Source organism: Pocillopora verrucosa, chromosome 12, assembly GCF_036669915.1.
Source record: "Pocillopora verrucosa isolate sample1 chromosome 12, ASM3666991v2, whole genome shotgun sequence".
NCBI lineage: Eukaryota > Metazoa > Cnidaria > Anthozoa > Scleractinia > Pocilloporidae > Pocillopora > Pocillopora verrucosa.
In genome coordinates this window covers 18,308,662-18,326,974 of record NC_089323.1, presented here as the reverse complement: position 1 = coordinate 18,326,974, position 18,313 = coordinate 18,308,662, and the positions used below count along the sequence as shown (strand labels likewise).

At 40.3% G+C, this 18,313-nt stretch overlaps 2 protein-coding genes across 2 annotated transcripts in view; one reads left to right on the top strand and one right to left on the bottom strand.

Annotated features, from left to right (window-relative positions):
- The first annotated feature begins 1,817 nt into the window (after nt 1-1,817).
- On the top strand, nt 1,818-17,436 carry LOC131771389 (uncharacterized). The gene is given in 20 exon segments (XM_059087166.2): nt 1,818-2,023; nt 2,961-3,077; nt 3,865-3,993; nt 4,353-4,462; nt 5,001-5,096; nt 5,373-5,489; nt 6,040-6,159; nt 6,393-6,509; nt 6,933-7,055; nt 7,168-7,290; nt 7,537-7,656; nt 8,093-8,266; nt 8,806-8,982; nt 9,240-10,564; nt 10,659-10,797; nt 11,228-14,251; nt 14,254-15,159; nt 15,473-15,640; nt 16,180-16,404; nt 16,534-17,436. Coding segments are annotated over 20 exon segments (7,854 nt in total). The 5' UTR covers nt 1,818-1,835; the 3' UTR covers nt 16,890-17,436.
- Nucleotides 17,437-17,613: 177 nt separating this feature from the next.
- Nucleotides 17,614-18,313, bottom strand: part of LOC131771493 (uncharacterized) — a 28,966-nt gene continuing 28,266 nt past the window's right edge. The window contains 1 exon segment of the mRNA XM_066158924.1: nt 17,614-18,090. Within this exon segment, the coding sequence (XP_066015021.1) occupies nt 17,854-18,090 (237 nt within the window). The 3' untranslated portion in view covers nt 17,614-17,853.

Below are 18,313 nucleotides of genomic sequence, written 5' to 3'. Positions count from 1 at the left end.
TCACACACTAACAATGTGATCTTCTGCAATCTGGATTTAACTTGAATGCATCGTGCTGAAATAAATATGTTTTTTTTTTTAAGTGCTTTAAGTCGAGATTGTAAGCCGGATTTATACAAGTTCTTGATTGCTTTTCCGTGCAAAAAATAATTACGAAGCACAATTTGCGAAAATGAAAGGAGCGGCGACTATACAAACTGTACATGCAGCTAAATATATTCAGAACCGTTCGATACCTCTTAACAGAAATAAATCATATTCGTTTAAATAGTTTGCTGAAGTGGGGAGTTAGAACCGGAACCGCGTGTGCTCCATTTATTTCAGTAAGTCATCATTTATCATTGTCACATGGCAGTAAAGAATACTACAGAGCGTTATGGGGTATAAGGTCAACTTTATTGTAACTCAACCAAAATACTCCGACCCTGCCCCGCAGGTGATTGATGATGACTGCTCCTTGAAATATTCCTGTATAGATTTGATAAAAATAGAGAATCTATTAAAAAAGTTCGAAAGATTGCATTGAAACATCCTGCTTAGTATCACATAAGAGACAAGTAACTTGAAAAGCGAGCGCAAATTTTACAAGCCATCGTTCATGAACGGCGATGGATTTTTCTTGTTGATGTTTATTTGTTTCGCGAACACATCTTATGAGAACCAACGAATCACTTACGGGGATGGGGTAGGGGGACTCACTTATATTGGTGGGGGAGGGGGGAGTCTCAAACGTACACAGTGAACACATTCCGACAGTTTGATTCGAACTGACCCCGGTATGAAGAAAGATAAAAATATTATTAATTATTCTTAAAACCCAGACGACTAAAACAGTATGATAGCGTTTTCTTTTCTGTTTTTTTTTTTAGGTGTGCAATCCTTCCACACCTAATTAAGACGTCATTGCTTGTTTCGCATCTATATCCCTTGTCTCCACTATTCGTAGGAGTCTCGCTTTCCGTACACAACTCGGGTAAGCAATTCGCAAGACTTTCGATACTCATATTTGCATGTGATGATAAACAGCCAATCCAGATCGTACATTTATACCTCTTTACACCGTAAATATGTTATATTCAACGCTGAATGTTCATCTTAAGAAAGCTTCCTTAGATTTTTGCATGATTTTTTTTCTGTTTATAATCCGTGTCAGTCTTCTCCATCCTGAACTATTCTTTTCCCTGTTGTTGTTGTTGTTTTTTTTTACAACTTTGATGTGTTTCGATCCTGGCAACTGATTATTTCAGGGTTTTTTTCCTGTGTGAGGGAACTTCGCTATAACTTGAAAAACAAGGGCACAAGCACACTTTTTCAAAAGGGGGGGGGTGGGGTGGGGTGGGGTGGGGTTGCACCGTGTCACATTCAGGATACCTATCCGACTGTCATGTCGACATTCACGTTCTGTTATTCTTATAGAGATATTTTGCTGAATGAGTAACGAGTGAGATATGCCGAGTAGAGTCTCCGTATTTGCATATTTTCATCACCTGAGTTATTAGGTTTGACGTTGTCGACTTAAAAAGGAATCATTTCAAAAAAGGGTATCATGGTCTCTCCAGGACCCCCCTACCCCCTACCCCCTACCCCCTAGCTGACCCCCCCCGCCTCCTAACCCACCCCCTTCCCTTACATGAAATATGCCTAAAATTGTCAAGTCATGGAATGACTCTATGGAGGTCAATGTTGGTTTCATTATGACCTGAGGCATGTCTGAAACAAAAACACGGAACTGATCGGCCAAATTTATACCGGAACATTTACATCTGACATCCGCTTCAGCCCATACTGTATGCTCTTAGTATGCTAATAATCTCTTCCGCGTATATCGCATTCAAATGACCTATCTGGCTTATTTAAGGGGAAAAAAGCTTAAACGCTCCAGTTCAAACAGTTGTCCAAATGGCGAAGTTCACGTAAGAAACCCTTTTTGGAGCCGACAGTGTAAGTGCAGGGAAAACAGAGAAAGCAGAAAACCCTCCCAGCTTACCATTATTAAAAACTATCGCGAGCCTCAGGAAGAGCGGTAAGGCTAATAATGAACATTTTAACAAGAAATTTTGACATGAGGAAATAACGTTATTCTCGCATCAAGCTTACTAACTTAAAGAATGTTGAAGAGATCTTCAAGGAAGATTACATCAAAAAGATTTCTTGATAACGCGACACGACAAAATGCGATACTTAGGAGATCCATTTAACTCATTATTTTTCGACACAAGATGATCTTTCACAACCAATTAAAGAGATTTTAATGTGGTGACAGAAGTTCAGGATTTGAACGATCATCTGAATGAAAACCACGGGATCTGGGGGGAAAACAAGGAACACTCATCAGTGTTGCAATAATTTGAGTCGGTAACAATTGTGACCCAGCTGCTAAAACCAGGTGTTGCAGAAGTATCACGGCTTTAACGAATTAGTCGAATCTATACCGGTTTCCTTCTGCCCCAGATTCGCTGAAGCGAACACTGACCGTAGAGGTCTGAATATTCTTCCACTGAAATGGAAATTAGAGTCGCGCTCTGTTTGTGTAACCGTAATAAGATGGTTCTGCTTTTATCTAAAACAAATAGAATTAGATGGAAAAAAAATCGTAAAACAGATTGTAGATTGATTGTATCATCATAATTCAGGAAGTCATTCCGTTGTCTTGCTAAGATGAGGTCAAATAATTAACCGTTGAACGCCTTTGGCGTAAAATCTATTTTTGTGGCTATTTGCGCGACCATGCGAACCGCGGTCACGAAGTAAGAAAGGCAAGAGGCTAATCTGCATTCTTAGTCACGGAATATCGTGATGTATCGTGGCTTCCTTTAACCAAACAAGGAACCTTTTAGTTTCATATCCGCGTTTTGAGCATTTTTATGACGTGATGGGAGCCTCTGGTGACGTGGCTTTTTATAAATGCAGGAAATGGATTTTACTTCAATAAATTTGGTTTTTCATCTTCCATTTTGCAGAGCCTCAGGTGTAATACAGCCTGTTAACTTGGAGATGATGATCAAGGGCTCACTGCTTTTACGAATCCTATTTTTGGTAGTATTTGCCGGATATACCACAAGTTTAAGGGCTGGAGGGTGAGTTATGATCGATAGATAAGTCACATACGAGTTATAAAGTAGAAATTTGATAACATTAGGATTTCTCCAATCTTCGCGTGTGACTCAACTGTTGTCGAAAACGCAAATAAAGAGGAGCTGAAACAGGATCTCCCGGGTAGAGCTGTTTGTCGCCGAAAGGTCGCGAGGCAGTTCACGCCCCACAGAATTTATCATAGCATTACCGGTGGTCGATTATCGAACTACGGTGAATGACTCCAATTTCCAGATATTTACTGTCGGTAAAAATGTAATCGTTAGCTGTTGTTTCAGACATCTTATCATGTGAATTCAAGATAGTTTGGTTTTATCATCTGAGTTAAAAATGTAAATTGGCCCACCGCAGAGAGTTTCTAAAGCTAAAGTTTCGAGCGTTAGCCCTCTGTCATTCAATCTGCCGAGGGGCTGACACTCGAAACGAAACGTCAGCTTTAGAAACTATTTACGGTGGTCAATTTACGTCATCAACTCAATTGATAAAACCAAATTATCTTGTTATTCTTCCCCTCCGACGTAGCACCACAGTTTTCACAAAAAATTACGCCTTTCGTTCATTTTTTTTTCATTTTCGTTGTCTTTTATTCTCTAATTGTTTCATCAAACCTTTTCTTGTATCGTAGCATCTCTGTAAACTATTTGATGCAGTTTGTGTAGAATCACAGTTGAAAATGTATTTTCAACATTAAATAACGCATCTACCATCTATCTTTTCTGCGTTTGTTTGATTTTGTTTTGCTTTGTGTTGGGTTTTTTTTTAACCTGATAGTCGTAACGTGCTGACCAGATGGGTAACGACCTACGTAAGTGTTGGATATTCTAGGGCTGTCAGAACAACAAATGGCCGAACGTGTACAAAGGAGTACTCCTGGGGCTGCTGGAACTGCAGGAGATGTCGGTGAGATTATTTTAACTGTTTGCCTTGTGTAACAGAAGTTTGAAAATGTTCAAAACTCTCCTTGACATGCAACATCTGAATAAGAAGAGAATCGAAGACACTTTTTCGTTTAAAATTGTCAGAGGAAATTGATGCTGCTCGTATACTCGTATACAGTAGCTGTATTTCTGTCTGTGGGAGTGTTTTGTTATCTGTGTTTGAGAAAAACACATTCTCTCTCTCTCTCTCTGCCTTGATGTCCATTCTGTGTCTACCTGCTATCTTTGTGCCTACGTTTCCCTGGGTCTAGCTTCTAGAAGACGAATCTCCTGATTAGCTGCAAAATAAAGAAGAACAAATTTTGCTCGTTTCTCTCACAGAACCCTATACAAAACTGTCATTCGAAGTTTTACAAGGAGCGAGGCAAGACAAAAACCAATCTACTACTGTGCGGTAGGATGGAAAGCAAACGGCGACGAATGCACCATACGTATGTTTTGTATCATTTAATTTCAAAAAGCGATTAATATAGCTTGCTGATGGGAATAAGGAATCAATCGTGCCCTACTTAGGTGTAAATGACTACGATTTTTTTTAAAGCAGGAAAAAACTAAAGGTATACGTGTTTAGCAATGAAGGACAGCAGTGTTTAATTATCCTTCTAACTCCCAGAAGTGATTAACATGCAATTTCTCCTTATACCATCCAAACATTATCCAGCAGACAGGTCACGAGAATACTCAAACTTATCAAGTAGGAGTTAATATCTTGATCTAACACCAAATTCTCGAAACTGATTTACAAGGGAGTGTCTGGCAGCTAGTAGGGAGAATTGACAATCAGATCTTGAGGGTCAAAGGGTTATGAATACCCTTTTGAAATAAGAATACCCGATAAAGCAATAACATAACCAATACACTGACTTTGGTAGTTTGTTGTGAAAATTGAAATATGACGAGTCCTACTTCTTATCACAGCAAAGCATCCATGCAATTAAACTAAATTTGTGTCTTTTTTTCTCGTTTTAGCAATATGCACTGGTGGATGTCAGAACGGAGGAAGATGCATCAGTCCAGAACTATGTCAGTGCACCTCTGGATGGCAGGGGCCTAAATGTAGATCTGGTGAGAGACTTAGGTTTTTTGGTATTTGATAGTATGTCAGACAGTTACTTGAAACCCAAGCACGAGTGAATCGGAAAAAAGGTGTGGGGCGCATGCGCACGTCCGCTTTAGTTTTTGCACTCTTGCTTGGCCATGCAAATAGCTTTGCTGTTCCATTCTTTACTGCGAATGCTACAGTAAGTGTCGGACCCAAAGTTGACAATTTATTCTTTATCATGTGATTTCATTTGGTATTAAAACGAATTTGGGTATACGCCTTTTTCCTTGTATCAACAGATGTAAACGAGTGCGTTACGAACAACGGCGGCTGTCAGCATCACTGTAACAATACTGCAGGAAGCTATAGCTGTTTTTGTGATCCGGGATACAATACTTCTGGACGTCAATGTCCTGGTAGGTAACCTCTCCTTTTGGTAGTGCCCAGTCTTAATGTCACTCGGCATGTAGCTCCTTTCTGTAGAAGCTATATTTTGATCATACATTGCCGTTTCCACATCGAAAATTTACAATAATGAAGATTCTTATTTTGTGAACGATCTTCTTCAGTGCAATGATTGTAAAAGGCGTGGAAAAGAACCTCCAAATAACCTACCCAGGATAATAACAAACCTTCGACAAAACACGCCACGCGCATAGCAAGGTCCTCGACACAAGGAGCCTTCCCAACAGATCGAAACCCAAACAGAACAAACCTCTACTGACAATCAATCCCTGTTATTATGAGGACAATTTTTTCTTCAATTTCACTCGGTGATTTGTAAATTCGGAGATTTATCTAATTTTCTTCGATTTCCCTCAGCTTTTAAACTGTTGTCGAAGGCTGAGATGCTTCGTAATGCGATAAGTTTATTTGTAACGATAAGCTCCATACCTATGTTTTACCAATGTTAAAGTGATTCCATATTTAAGATCCTCAAAAATTACCCCTGCTTTTCTCTTGAAGACATTGATGAATGCAGTGGACCAAACAAATGTCAGCAAAAGTGTGTCAATAAGCCTGGGAACTACTCGTGTGACTGTCACGTGGGATATCGACTTAACAATGACTCAATAACTTGCTCAGGTGCGTTAACTATACCATATCACTCTTGTGTCATTGATGCAGTGGATCCAGTAGTTGTGCAGAACTGAACTTAATCGCGGTTAGCCTGATGGCAATGATATCATTTGTAGGTTTACTAGCTTCTCTGTTCAACCTCTTATCCATTCACGCCAAATTCCTTTAGTCAGTAAATCACGTTTCACCTACAAATAACAAGACATCATTTAAAATTCAAATATTGGTCCACATTATAGACATAGATGAATGTCCACAGTCTTTATGCCAGTACAAATGTATTAACACTGAAGGGAGTTTCGTATGCACCTGCCCTAAAGGATATCTGCTGACGACTAACAAGAGGGACTGTGCAGGTAAGATGGCAAATGTTGTTTGAAAGTTATAGTTTCAGAATTCTAATCACCTCGCACATCTCGTATAATCTGTACCAGGTATTAATAAACATGCCATGATTGGAACACAAAGTGAATAAGGAAGAAGCCTTGGTCGTTCCAGACCTCCCTCTTTGTTTCGCTCTGTCGTGTCATGTCCACAAACTGGAAGCCTGGAACAGGCTTCCTCGCTCGAATCTTTTTGGGCTTTAGCAAAGAAAAGTTGTAGTACAATCTTCAGAGGGTTACATGAAGAATTTTAGTTTAAATATTTTTCTCTGCAATGATTATTCCTCGCCGTGACACGCCGGATAAATGTAAACTGGTTTGAATTTGTGTGACGATCGCAGCGATAAAATTTACGGCAGTGCCTTTTGAATTTTTTTCCTTTTTCGATTCTCTAAGATCATGATGAATGCATCACTGGACATCACACCTGTCATCAGCGTTGTGTCAATCATCCTGGAGGTTACAGCTGCGCATGCAAAATGGGCTTTACTCTCAGTAAAGATAACCACTCATGTTCAGGTGAGAGGAATATCTTTTAAGGGTATAACGTTGTGGAGATAGAGTGAGAGAGATGGTGAACTTTTAGGTCTGGTCGCTTGATGAAATCTAAAAAAACTCATCTTTTTTTCAGATATCGACGAATGCAAGTTAAGGTTTGCTGGTTGTGCATACCAGTGTAACAACACCATAGGCAGCTTCCAGTGTATTTGTCCAAGTGGATATGTTTTGAACGCTGATAACCGAAGTTGTTCAGGTACGTTGGGATCTTATGTTCAGACACTCACAATGGATTTAGGGCGAGTAGCTGGATATGGTAATCAGATTTTTCCTTTATCCCACGCGCATGACAAAACCTCTACTACCTCCCTTCAGAAAAAGGACGGTTACACATAACTGAATTTGTCACCAAGAATTATCACCGAGATTTTCTTATCTCAACTTATGCTCCCACAGGAGTTCTATGTGTTAATTGTTATGATGATTGATCATTCACTTGCAGATCGCAATGAGTGCGAAGGTCAGCACAATTGCGGTCAGATTTGTGGGAACACGCCAGGAAGCTATTACTGTACCTGCAGACCAGGGTATTATCTAAGTAGCGATTTACGGACATGCAAAGGTAACATGCCAGTTAGTATACATGCAGAGAAAAAATTCACCTCACTGTGTCGATACTTATTGACCTACAATACTTTTTCTGTTCAGTCAAACGCTCTATATATATTTTTCCGAAAGGCTTTACAGCCTCAGAACAATTGATAAGTTGAAGACGTATATATTAGGGAAGATAGTGAAGAATTAAACAACAGCAAAGAACGTAACATTTGTGGCTAAGGTTACTTCATTCCTTCTCTATTTTAAAAATGAATTAAGAGAAGCCGATAAGCTTTGATATTTTTGAATAATCTATAGGAAACGTCCTTACAGTCCGTCAACACATTAAGATGCCCTAAAACCTGTTGACAGCCTAGCCTTTTCTAATCCTCTAACTAATTTCCTTGTAACGAAAAAGCACGTGATACTCAAACAGCTTATTACGGCAACGTTGTCATCAGGGTACCCATGTGCATCAATATCAAGGCCAGCCAAAGGATACATGAATTGCTCTGGGAAAACTGTGGATAACATTTGTCAGTTTACATGTCAGCCTGGGTACGAACTTACAGGATCTCCAGTGCGCATGTGCTTGGCCAATGGCAAATGGAGTGGTACTCGCGCTGCTTGTAAAGGTAAGCATGTTGAAGATAAAGCAGCGATACAAATGAAAGACATTCTATAAGAATCTATTCAAGCGTCTTGGCAACAGTAACAACAACTTCAACCATAAACCGATGATGGAAACATACAGAAATTCCAAAAGTATCTGAATTTCAAAAACAAGTTCCTATTTCTCAGAATTATGGACAAGCCGTCTCAAAAAAACAAAAAAATAGACAAAACACAGAAATTTGATAGCATAGAAATAAACGAAGAGATGGGTAACGATAAACAAAATGTATCGCGGCCAGAAAAAGTTCAAATAGAACCCTAAACAATTAGTATAAGGGACGTTTCATTTTGATAGTTACAAGAGTTCTTGTGAATAGGGAAAGAAATGTTTTTCGTTTCGATAACAACGTGTCTGTGGTGACTTTCATTCTTCTTGACTTACTCGAGGGGAAGTCATGAGAAACAGTGGTAGCCTGTTGTGCAAATCACCTCAGGAAGTGGTCAGTTTATAAATGCTTCTTCCATTTTCACACATTGAACTTTATTTTTCTTTTGGCAGTTAAAATGTGCGATAAACCAGCTCCACCAGCCAATGGCTTTGTTCAAATTCCTTGTTCAACCACTTATAAGGGAAAATGCTCTTTTGGATGCCGTTCCGGATTTTTCCTGAATGGAAGCAAAACAGTCTCTTGCACTGAGGATTCCACATGGTTTCCGATCCCTGGGAAATGTGAAGGTAAGGAGAAAAATAGGAGTGAAGAAAGATTGTCATGAAGTCAAAACAAGGTTCAATCGAACTTTTCCTAATGTAGGAGTTAAAGTCCTCAGAGTAACCGTTGATATGAAATGTCTATAGTTTAAAAACGATTGATTTTAGAAATATATCCTTTTCTTTTTCATCTCATACTATTTCTATCTTAGTATTTACTATCATCATCATTATTTTTTTTCTCCATGTATAAGTTGAACCAATGGTCTTTTCTTGGTTTGCAGCAATAATTCTCTGTCATCCTAATCCTTGTTTCCATGGAGGGAAATGCAATCCTATTAACAGTACACATTTTTGGTGTAACTGCACGAACACAGCATACACAGGTGACAGGTGCCATGAAGGTATTTTCCACCAACCGATATATCCTCGGCTTCAACGCGGAAGCAGTGTAAACATCACTTTTAAACTTTCTCCGCCGGATAAACAGCTGACCGTTGCACCGAGTGCATCGGGATTAGAATTCGTACCTCGTAGTTTGGTGATCCACCCAGAGCAGTTGGCGGAGGGAAAATTGTATCACGCAAACATGGCTATAAAAGCTCTTCTGCCAGGCATGCATCTTACCACGTACACTTTGTCTGGTGTTGGAGCCCTTTCATACCAGGCGTTGCCACCTGATATTGTAGTTGTCGTTGAGAATGAAACATCCTGTAATCATGGTTTACTGAGCACCCTTCCTTTGGGATGCCATAAGGCCAGACTTCTCCGATGTCCAGATAGTGACAATTTTCTGTACGCTAGATCAACCGATCCATGGAAACAAGCCCAAGGAACGGTCAGTACTGAAGGAGTTGCTACTCTCATTTCCGTCAATAATCTCACTTTACCGTTGGGGATTAGAGGAACAGCGCTTGAGAAATTAAATCTCTCACATTACTCCGTCTCATCAGACAACATGTTATGCAAAGCTCAACCACCAATGGACGTGCAGTGCCTCCCTTCAGAAATCGTAGCATCTGTTTTCCTGCAATCCTTAACAACCAGCTTTCCTCGCTGGTTACGCTTGATTCCCACAAAAACACTATCGAGCCTTGAGCCAAACGAAGCAATCACTTACTTATGGAGTGGACTTCAACTTAAGGGAATATTGAAAGGACTGGGACTTTTCGTGAACGATCACTCCTTTTACTCAGCCCTTCTGTATTCAGGGTCCCTATCAGTTGAGGTAAACAATGTGAGTGTGGTACTTCCAAAGTACGATGGTAAAAACAAACACATGGTTGTTACAGATATTTGTTCAAATTCATGGCCTGCTGAAGCACTCGTTATATTCAACCCATTATCTTATAAAGCTTTACAAGCCATGCCAGTTTATAGGCAACTTGAATCACGGGGCTGGCAAGTAACCGTGATGGCTTTACAGTTTTCAAAAGTTGGTGCCCTCAACTATTCTGTATTTACGAGAAAACGAGGAAACAAGCCTATCCCAGGAAGTCTGGGATTCTATGGAAGAGTTGCAAAGACCATAAATGGATCTCATCCGGTTGGTTCCTTGGGAGTGCGTTTGGTGGGAAATGCAATCTTTGGAATATCGAATATCGATGAGGTAAGTGAAACACCTTTTCTCTAATACGCTTGCAATCAAGCCATGGTGGTACATCCAAAGCACGTTCGTGAATAAAAAACTATTTCTCTCTTAGGTATGGAAAAACAATCTATTCTCTTGGAAGGCTGGGATTAACGGAGAAGTGACGGCAGAAATGATTCTATTCTTACTGGAGCAAAAGGTGTCAGTAGATCTACGGCTACAGCAAAGTTCTGGAATTGTGGAGTTTAAAGGTTAGTTTGCATTGCCTGTGGCCTTAAGTGTCGACTTTAAAAACGTTGCTACATAAAGGTTTGTGAGATCTCTACCATTTATAGGGCGTGTCTTTAAGGCAAGAATATAAAAGGGGTTAGGGATCAGTTTGTAATCTTGCGCACGTTAGATAAATTTGATTGGATCCAAATTTCAATTTTTGTCTTTTGTCAACTGCTTACCATGCCTATTAATTGTATCGCAAGAAAGTCCCGGCTAAGGCCTATTGATGCCGTTCAAAGTGTTCAGTTCCAAGTGACATTAAGCCAACGAACGTTATCCACAGCATTCTGACAATGTACGTCACAACTAATTCCAACGGGCAGATCCTTCGTCTCTTTGAGCCACACGTAATCCACCAAACTTTGCGGTTTGAAAATAGAAATAAGCTCGTTTCTTTTTTACAACCAGAATCTCCAAGCAACAAATCTTGCAAGGCTACAGACACATATGAATTGTCCCTGAATGGATTTTTGGAAAAGGATCCTTTCGAGTCTACCCTTCTTGGCGCCTTCATTGAAAGCAAAAACAGCAAAGTGTCATTGTACGCGAATTCTCAGCGTCTTATCAACTCCTCTACAAAAGCGCCCAGTGAATCCTCTGCCATCCAGTTGGAATTTTCACTAACTGGCATTGTAAAATTTGGACCTTTGAGATTTCCTAACATGTCTTTGAGTATTGAGACTTCCTCAGAAGAATTGAAAAAATGTCATGATCCAGGCAATATTACAGATTCTGGGTTAATCATTTCCGCTTCTTTTAACCAAGGGACGGTTCTGGGGAGGTTCTTTTCTTCTCTTGATTCGGATTCTCTGCACATTTTCCTACCATCAAATAGCCAGAACAGTTCTGAAAGTGTTCTTGAAACCAGCTTGGCTTTCCTGGGTGATTCGTTTAAAACTCGGGTAAAGATATCAAAGCAATCCTTAAATTTCGAGAAGGAGATCAGTTTGTTCGATAATTATCGACTGTTCATCAATGGCTCGAGTCAATTGCAGTCATGGGATCTCCTGAGTTTGAGGGTCAGCGGAACTTTTGGTAAACCTGACGTTAACAGTGATCAAAAAGCACTTGAGGATGCAATCAAAGAAATGATAAGTGATTACATTAAGATTATTGCTGAAACTACCATCAAACGGCTAAAAGTTTTGCAAGGTATGAGGGACAAAATGAATACAAGGGTAAGCAGAAGCTCATTAAGACTTGCCCAGGCTGAGAATAATACTCATTCAGCCGTTGAGCAATATCTAATAGCCTTGAAAGCCAAAAATGCCGCCATGAAGGAGGTACGAAGGGCAGAAAAGGTTCTGACCAACAGCACTGATGAACTTAACGAACTCAAAGAATCTCTTGAGCGTTTGTGTACAATTATAGAATGTCCCTATAGTTGTGTTAACGGTACAGCTTGTAGTACCTGTTATGAAGATCTTATCAGCAGGGAGCAAGGAGTCTGTCCCGCAATTTGTCACAAACTCCGGCAGGACCGACTTACTCCATTTTGGAAGACATCATCCTGTGTAAAAGAGGATTGTGACTTCTCCGGTGGTGACCTTTTCTCTCCTATAGCTTGTAGCTTTGAAAAAATTGGAAAACGAATCCTTAAACCAGCGATAACAATGGGAGGTACAGCTCTTTTAACATCCATGGGCGTCCCACCAGTAGCTGCATATGCTATTTCGAGTGGTGTAACAAATGCTGCATTTGAATACGAAGAATCGAAAGATCCAGAGAAAGCGGCAGAAACTGGTGTCAAATCAGGAGTAGGAGGAGCGGTGGGGGCGGAAGTAGGTAATACCTTAGGCCTGACTGACTCGGACCCTGATGGAAGTAGTGCCTTGTGGATAGGTTTAGCAACCGGGATACATGAGGCTTCGCAACAATGCAATAGTGGGGGTTCGTGGGACTGCGAATTGGAACCTTATCCCTGTCGCGAGGAATTATTTAATTATAAGTACATCAACATACCGTTCCAATGCGAGACTTCGTGTGAAGTGAACGTTATAAGAGAAACGATCGCCACTCCGTGCTGCCGAGAGGTGAACTGTGCATCACGAATAAAAGATTTAGAATGCCAGAAAAGGAATGCGTTTTGTCGTATGACAAGGCAAAAGGCCATGTTGAAGTTGAATTCCGCAAAAAAAAATATTTTAAAACCTCTTATGGAGTTACAGCAAGCAAAGGAAGTATTCAACATTGCTCATATTGAGCTTGTAAAACGTAAACTTGAGTTGGAAGCTGCATCTGGTGAGCGTGACACTCTTCGAAGAGCACACAGTGCTATTTTAAAAGGGGCTGACATTTTGTTCTTATCGAATGAAAAGAGTCGTGCTTTCATTCAAGACGCAATTGCGTTAACTCAGCTCTGGAACAGCACTAATGAAACTTGCCCTTTAGACATAAACGAAATTTCGTTCGATGTGACCTTGTCGTCTCCCTCTGAAACTGTAATACCAGTGCTGTTTAAAATAGCCTCCGCGAGCAAAGAGAAAAACATCTATTCCATGATTGACTTTGTAGCCTTGAATGATTCTCTCCAGCGAACGGCTAAGCAAATCGTTAATGAACTTTTTGGTAATGTAAATGTCATTCTGCGGTCTGGACATCCATTAAATCAGCTAAAGAATCCGAAGGGCAATGGAAGAAGAAGGCGCGCCATTGACGAACCGGGCTCTGACGTGACGAAATTAGTGGAATACAAGAGAAAATGCGCTTTGGTAACCAATTACAACCGTGCCCTGAGTGACATCATAGGAACTCTATATAACATTTCCAGAAAATCTTTACGTTCCCTTAATAATATAAAAAACCTCAATTCTGAAAAATATGCAGAATTCCGAAATCCCTCCCTGAATTTGACTCAAGCTGCTGAGTTCGGGCTCTCTGAAAAGGATATTGATGACTCCATTAATGCGGTGGAATCTGACAAAGAAGTGAAAAACGCAGCAAGTTTAATTGAGATTAGAAATGCGACTAACCACAGGAAAGTGCAAACAGCAATAGATATGGTGTTTAGAGACTGGGAAGCAAGTATGGAGACTGTGTTCAACCGCACATCACTAGAATGTAGCGGTTTCATAGACTGTATGGAGGACTTTGTTGAAAACTTTCTCTTCCTCTACCAAGGGATCGATCTTCCTGAAGCAATTCTTCTGCGGCAACAAATTGCAATCCTCGGCCAAGAAGTTAAAAGTCTTCTTTCTTACGAAGATCTGTCAGTGTCTGAAGCGGCGAATAAAGCCTCAAATATTCTGAAAAGGCTGAAAGATACTCGAGATGCGAACGTCTTCTGTGCTGTCGCTCCTAATATAACTCAACATCCAGTGCCAATAAAGAATTTAAAGATAGGGCAAACGCTCGAGCTGTCTTGCAAAGCGACTGGAGACCCTGCGCCAACTTATCGCTGGAGAAAAAACGGCGAGATCATTCCAGGAAGAAAAAAAATACGTTTCGCATCGAGAAAGTGGCAAAAGCCGACGATGGTAACTACACTTGTGAGGCTTATAATCACTTAAGTGTGGAACCATCAACTCCCTCTCACATAGTTATCCACCCACCTCCTGCTCTGGTGTACCAGCCTCCTAGGAACAAGAACGTACCACTGAACACTGGCTTCTTTATGAAGTGTACAGCAACTAGCGTGTCAAAGCCTCTTCGATATCAATGGATTTACAAGCCTTTTGGTGGAGAAAATTATACTTTGGTTCCCAATGCCACTTTCTCTGTATTGAACTTTCGCTCCGTGGAGAAAAACAAAGAAGGCTTTTACAAGTGTAACGCGTCCAATCCATTTGATTACACGATATCTCACAATATCCGACTTCGAATTCTCGGCTTTTCTTTGGTTGTGCCTTCGCTTGGATTGTCTCTCCAGATTTCCGGTGAGAAAAAACACCTTGAAGAGGCCTATAATAAAAGCATCAGCGTAATCGGTGATAACGTCAAATTTCGACAGGATGTGGAATCGGGCTTTTATCAAATCGTAAGCAACCTGGTTGACCTTCCTTCTGATGCAGTTCAGGATCTTTCAGTAGAAGACTGCCAAATGATCTCGCAAAGAAGCGGCAATATCTCCTGTAAGGTTTCCTTTAGATTGCGTAGCTTCAACATGACGGAACCCAAGACCATGAACAAAACCGCGTCAGAAAACGCCGTTAGTGTTATGGATTCCGCACAGCAGTTAGAAAGAGCTTTGGCCAAGCTGGTGAACGAGTCTGTTATAAGTGGAATTACTTCAGACGCCAACAGTGTTACGTTAAAGCTAGACCCGACTTCATGGAGTGTTGGAAAATACATCTCTCTCTGCCCCATTGGTACAGTACTCTATGGAAACAATTTCATTTGCGGTGAGTAACCTTTAATTGTTTTTAGTGTATAGGATTCTATCGGAGAACGCAACATCCTTTATGCTGGTAACCATTTGCAATGAATACACCATGATGAATACATTTTAACAGTTCCTATGTATCAACATGACCAGCAGACGCGCTGAGATCCGAATAAATAGGTTCAAGATAGGGCCTGAGATATTATGGCGTGGGTCTGTTATCAAATGCGTGACAGTCGTGTGCTGAAGTGATCTTCTAAAAGTTGAAATCTTAATTTAAAATTTCAGATTTTGACACGATTTCTTACTATTTTCACTTGTATTCCATTTAGTCAACTGTCCACCTGGAGCATATGGGAACATAAACGGGACGTTACCCGCTTGTTTCCCGTGTCCCGTGGGAACATATCAGCCCGATGAAGGACAAACGTCATGCGTGCCTTGTCCCCCAGGTTTTACTTCCGGTAGTATAGGATTGGAGGATATTTCTTCGTGCCAAGGTGAGAGGCTGCATTCTTAAATTAAGGGATCCATCGGGTAGTGGCTTAGGATAATGACATCTAGACTTGATTTCTTCGGGGTATACATAAAGAAACATCTAGTTTTTCTATTGAATTAATCACAGTAAGCAAAGACAAAGGAAGGTAGAACACGAATTAGCACTATAAATGTGAAAGCTACTTCTAAAACGAATATTATGAGAAACGACATAGGAACTTTCAAAGTGGTTTGAAGTAATTCTCGCTCTTAGAGCCCCTCACTTCTCTCAGTTTTCACGACTTTCGTGCTAACATCCTGCCGGTAAAAGAAGAAGAGGTTCCCACAAAAAGAGGACGAAAATGAGGGAGAATGCTCTGTCGCTTTGACTTGCTCACTTTTTTCATTCGCCACCACTAATTCAGATCCTAGAACAGCCTTAGAAAAACAAATCCTAATTTCGTGTTCTTGGGGGACTTTTCGTATCGCTGACTTTCGTTCATATTCGTGAGTTTATTTGCTGTTACTGCTGTTAAGAAGCAACGATTTCTCTGTTAAACAGATCTGACACTAGACACAACCACACCAGGAGCTAGGACATCCCAGTTGTCAAATGTCTCCACAACTTTATCAAGACCATCTCCCACTGCCTCTTTGACGACCCATGAAGATGACATTAGTAGTGAGGAGCCCAAGACACTGAATGTTAGGAGTTACCACGATGTTTCCTTCAAATGGAAAATAGCCTTTGGAGTTTGTTTGGCTGTAACCATCATATTACTGGCAGGTAAGCTGAGTAACTTTCATTACTTCTAAAGGAACGGCTTTGAGCATCTCGGAAATGGCCTTTTAAGACTAAATCACTTAACCGGTAAGTAACATTCTAGAATCTTTCTTCGCTTGTTTGATTCCAAAGGAATGCTGCTCTATGGCGTGAACTACCGCGTCAAGAAAATCAGACGATTCGGATTATCAAACGATGATTCCACTAAGAAATCAAAGAGTGGACACACATTCCAGAATCCCGTCTACGACGATACTGAAGTACATGGACAAGCATACACCCAGAGTAACGTCACTTACGAGCTGACTGAGCCTCCGGCTAAGAGGAAAATGGTAGCAATGGCTGAAAATGACAAGCATACGCCCCAGAATCCTTTGTGCAGTGTACCAGAAGCTGATAATCAAGATCCATTGGAATGTGGCCATGTCAACCCAGCCTACCAGATGACCGGCGATACCGACAGGGAGATGGAAACTTGCAAGAACTAACTTGAAATATTACACTGACTGCTACTGCCAGATATTAAGATAACCTTTGTTACTTTTACCCCAGTTTTTTTTCTTTAAAAGGACTATTAAATATCAAGTATCAATCAAGTCTGTAATATAGCTGTTAACATTTTTCGATTATTTTAACTTTTAAAATACATTAATAAGGAGCAAATCTAAGAAAAAAAATAACTTTCAATTCACAGAGATCAATTCAAACGAAGTCGAGCTGTCTATGAGAGGTCTTCGAAAGAACGTTATACCCGTAGAGAATGTGATTTGCATTAGCCTCTTCACCTCGGAACTTTGCAAAGACGTCGTTTTTCCTTGTCTGAGAAGAGATCATTCTTTTTATGTATTTCTGGCAAACGATGATAAATTTAAGGTGATAAATATGTTTTATACTTTGTTAATGCTGTCTCGTCGTAGAGTGGTTTCATGCATTGCTAGGGAAGTAGAAAAATTATGTGCCCATAATGCACATGAGGGCTCATACTCTTTACAATGGAAAGCTTACGGCCATAAACCAAGAATTAGAGCGCATTGATGCAATTTCATTGCAACTTTTCTTGTGGCATCAACCCCCCCCTTCCAAAGAAAAAACAATTTTGAATTCTCCCCTTGAAATGAAAAGGCACACGGGTTGTTGACATTGAAAATCAATGACACTTTATTCCATTTGCTAAACTAAAAACGTAGGCGTTGATTTAAACAGGAGACCTTCACTAAAGGAATATCTGAATCAATTTTCAGAGAGAAAACAAAGTAAACAATCTTGAATTAAGACACCTTTGCCTCATATAAACTGACAGACAACACTCAGTTAGTTATGCAATGTTGCGTTACGCAAAGTTTGTGTAACGCAACGATTACTACCAAAAACACCTCAGTTGCAACTTAAACAAGGAAGTTTTTTATATTTTTATAGAGTGCCATCGTATCTACTGCGTTTAGTTTGGTTTATCTACAAGGTTTTTAAAAATTCCGTTCCGTTTCGTTGTCCACTGTTGTCTTCAATCCTGGACCCATTTATGTATTGTTCTCTGTTGTTTTCCATCGAGGTCCCATTTACGTAAGGTTCTTCGTTGCCTTCCATCCCGTTTCCATTAATGTATCGTTCTCCTTCTACATCAGTGCTGTTTCGGCCAGCTTCATAGTTGAGCCGCTTCTGTAGATCTCGGTATCGTTCGCGTCCAGGACGCTATTAGTAGAAAAACAGATTGCAACGACATTTACTTTTAGGACAAAGAAAACAGAGAAAAGGACACTTTTCTGGGTTGTCTTTCTTGGGATGACCCGATTTAGATAATTTTGGCTCGTTAAGATTACATGTTATTATGAAAGCGCGACCTTTCTACGATGTGTAAGGTTAAATTGAAGAACACGTAAAAGAAGTGAGGTGCTCATGTATGGACAGCACGCTC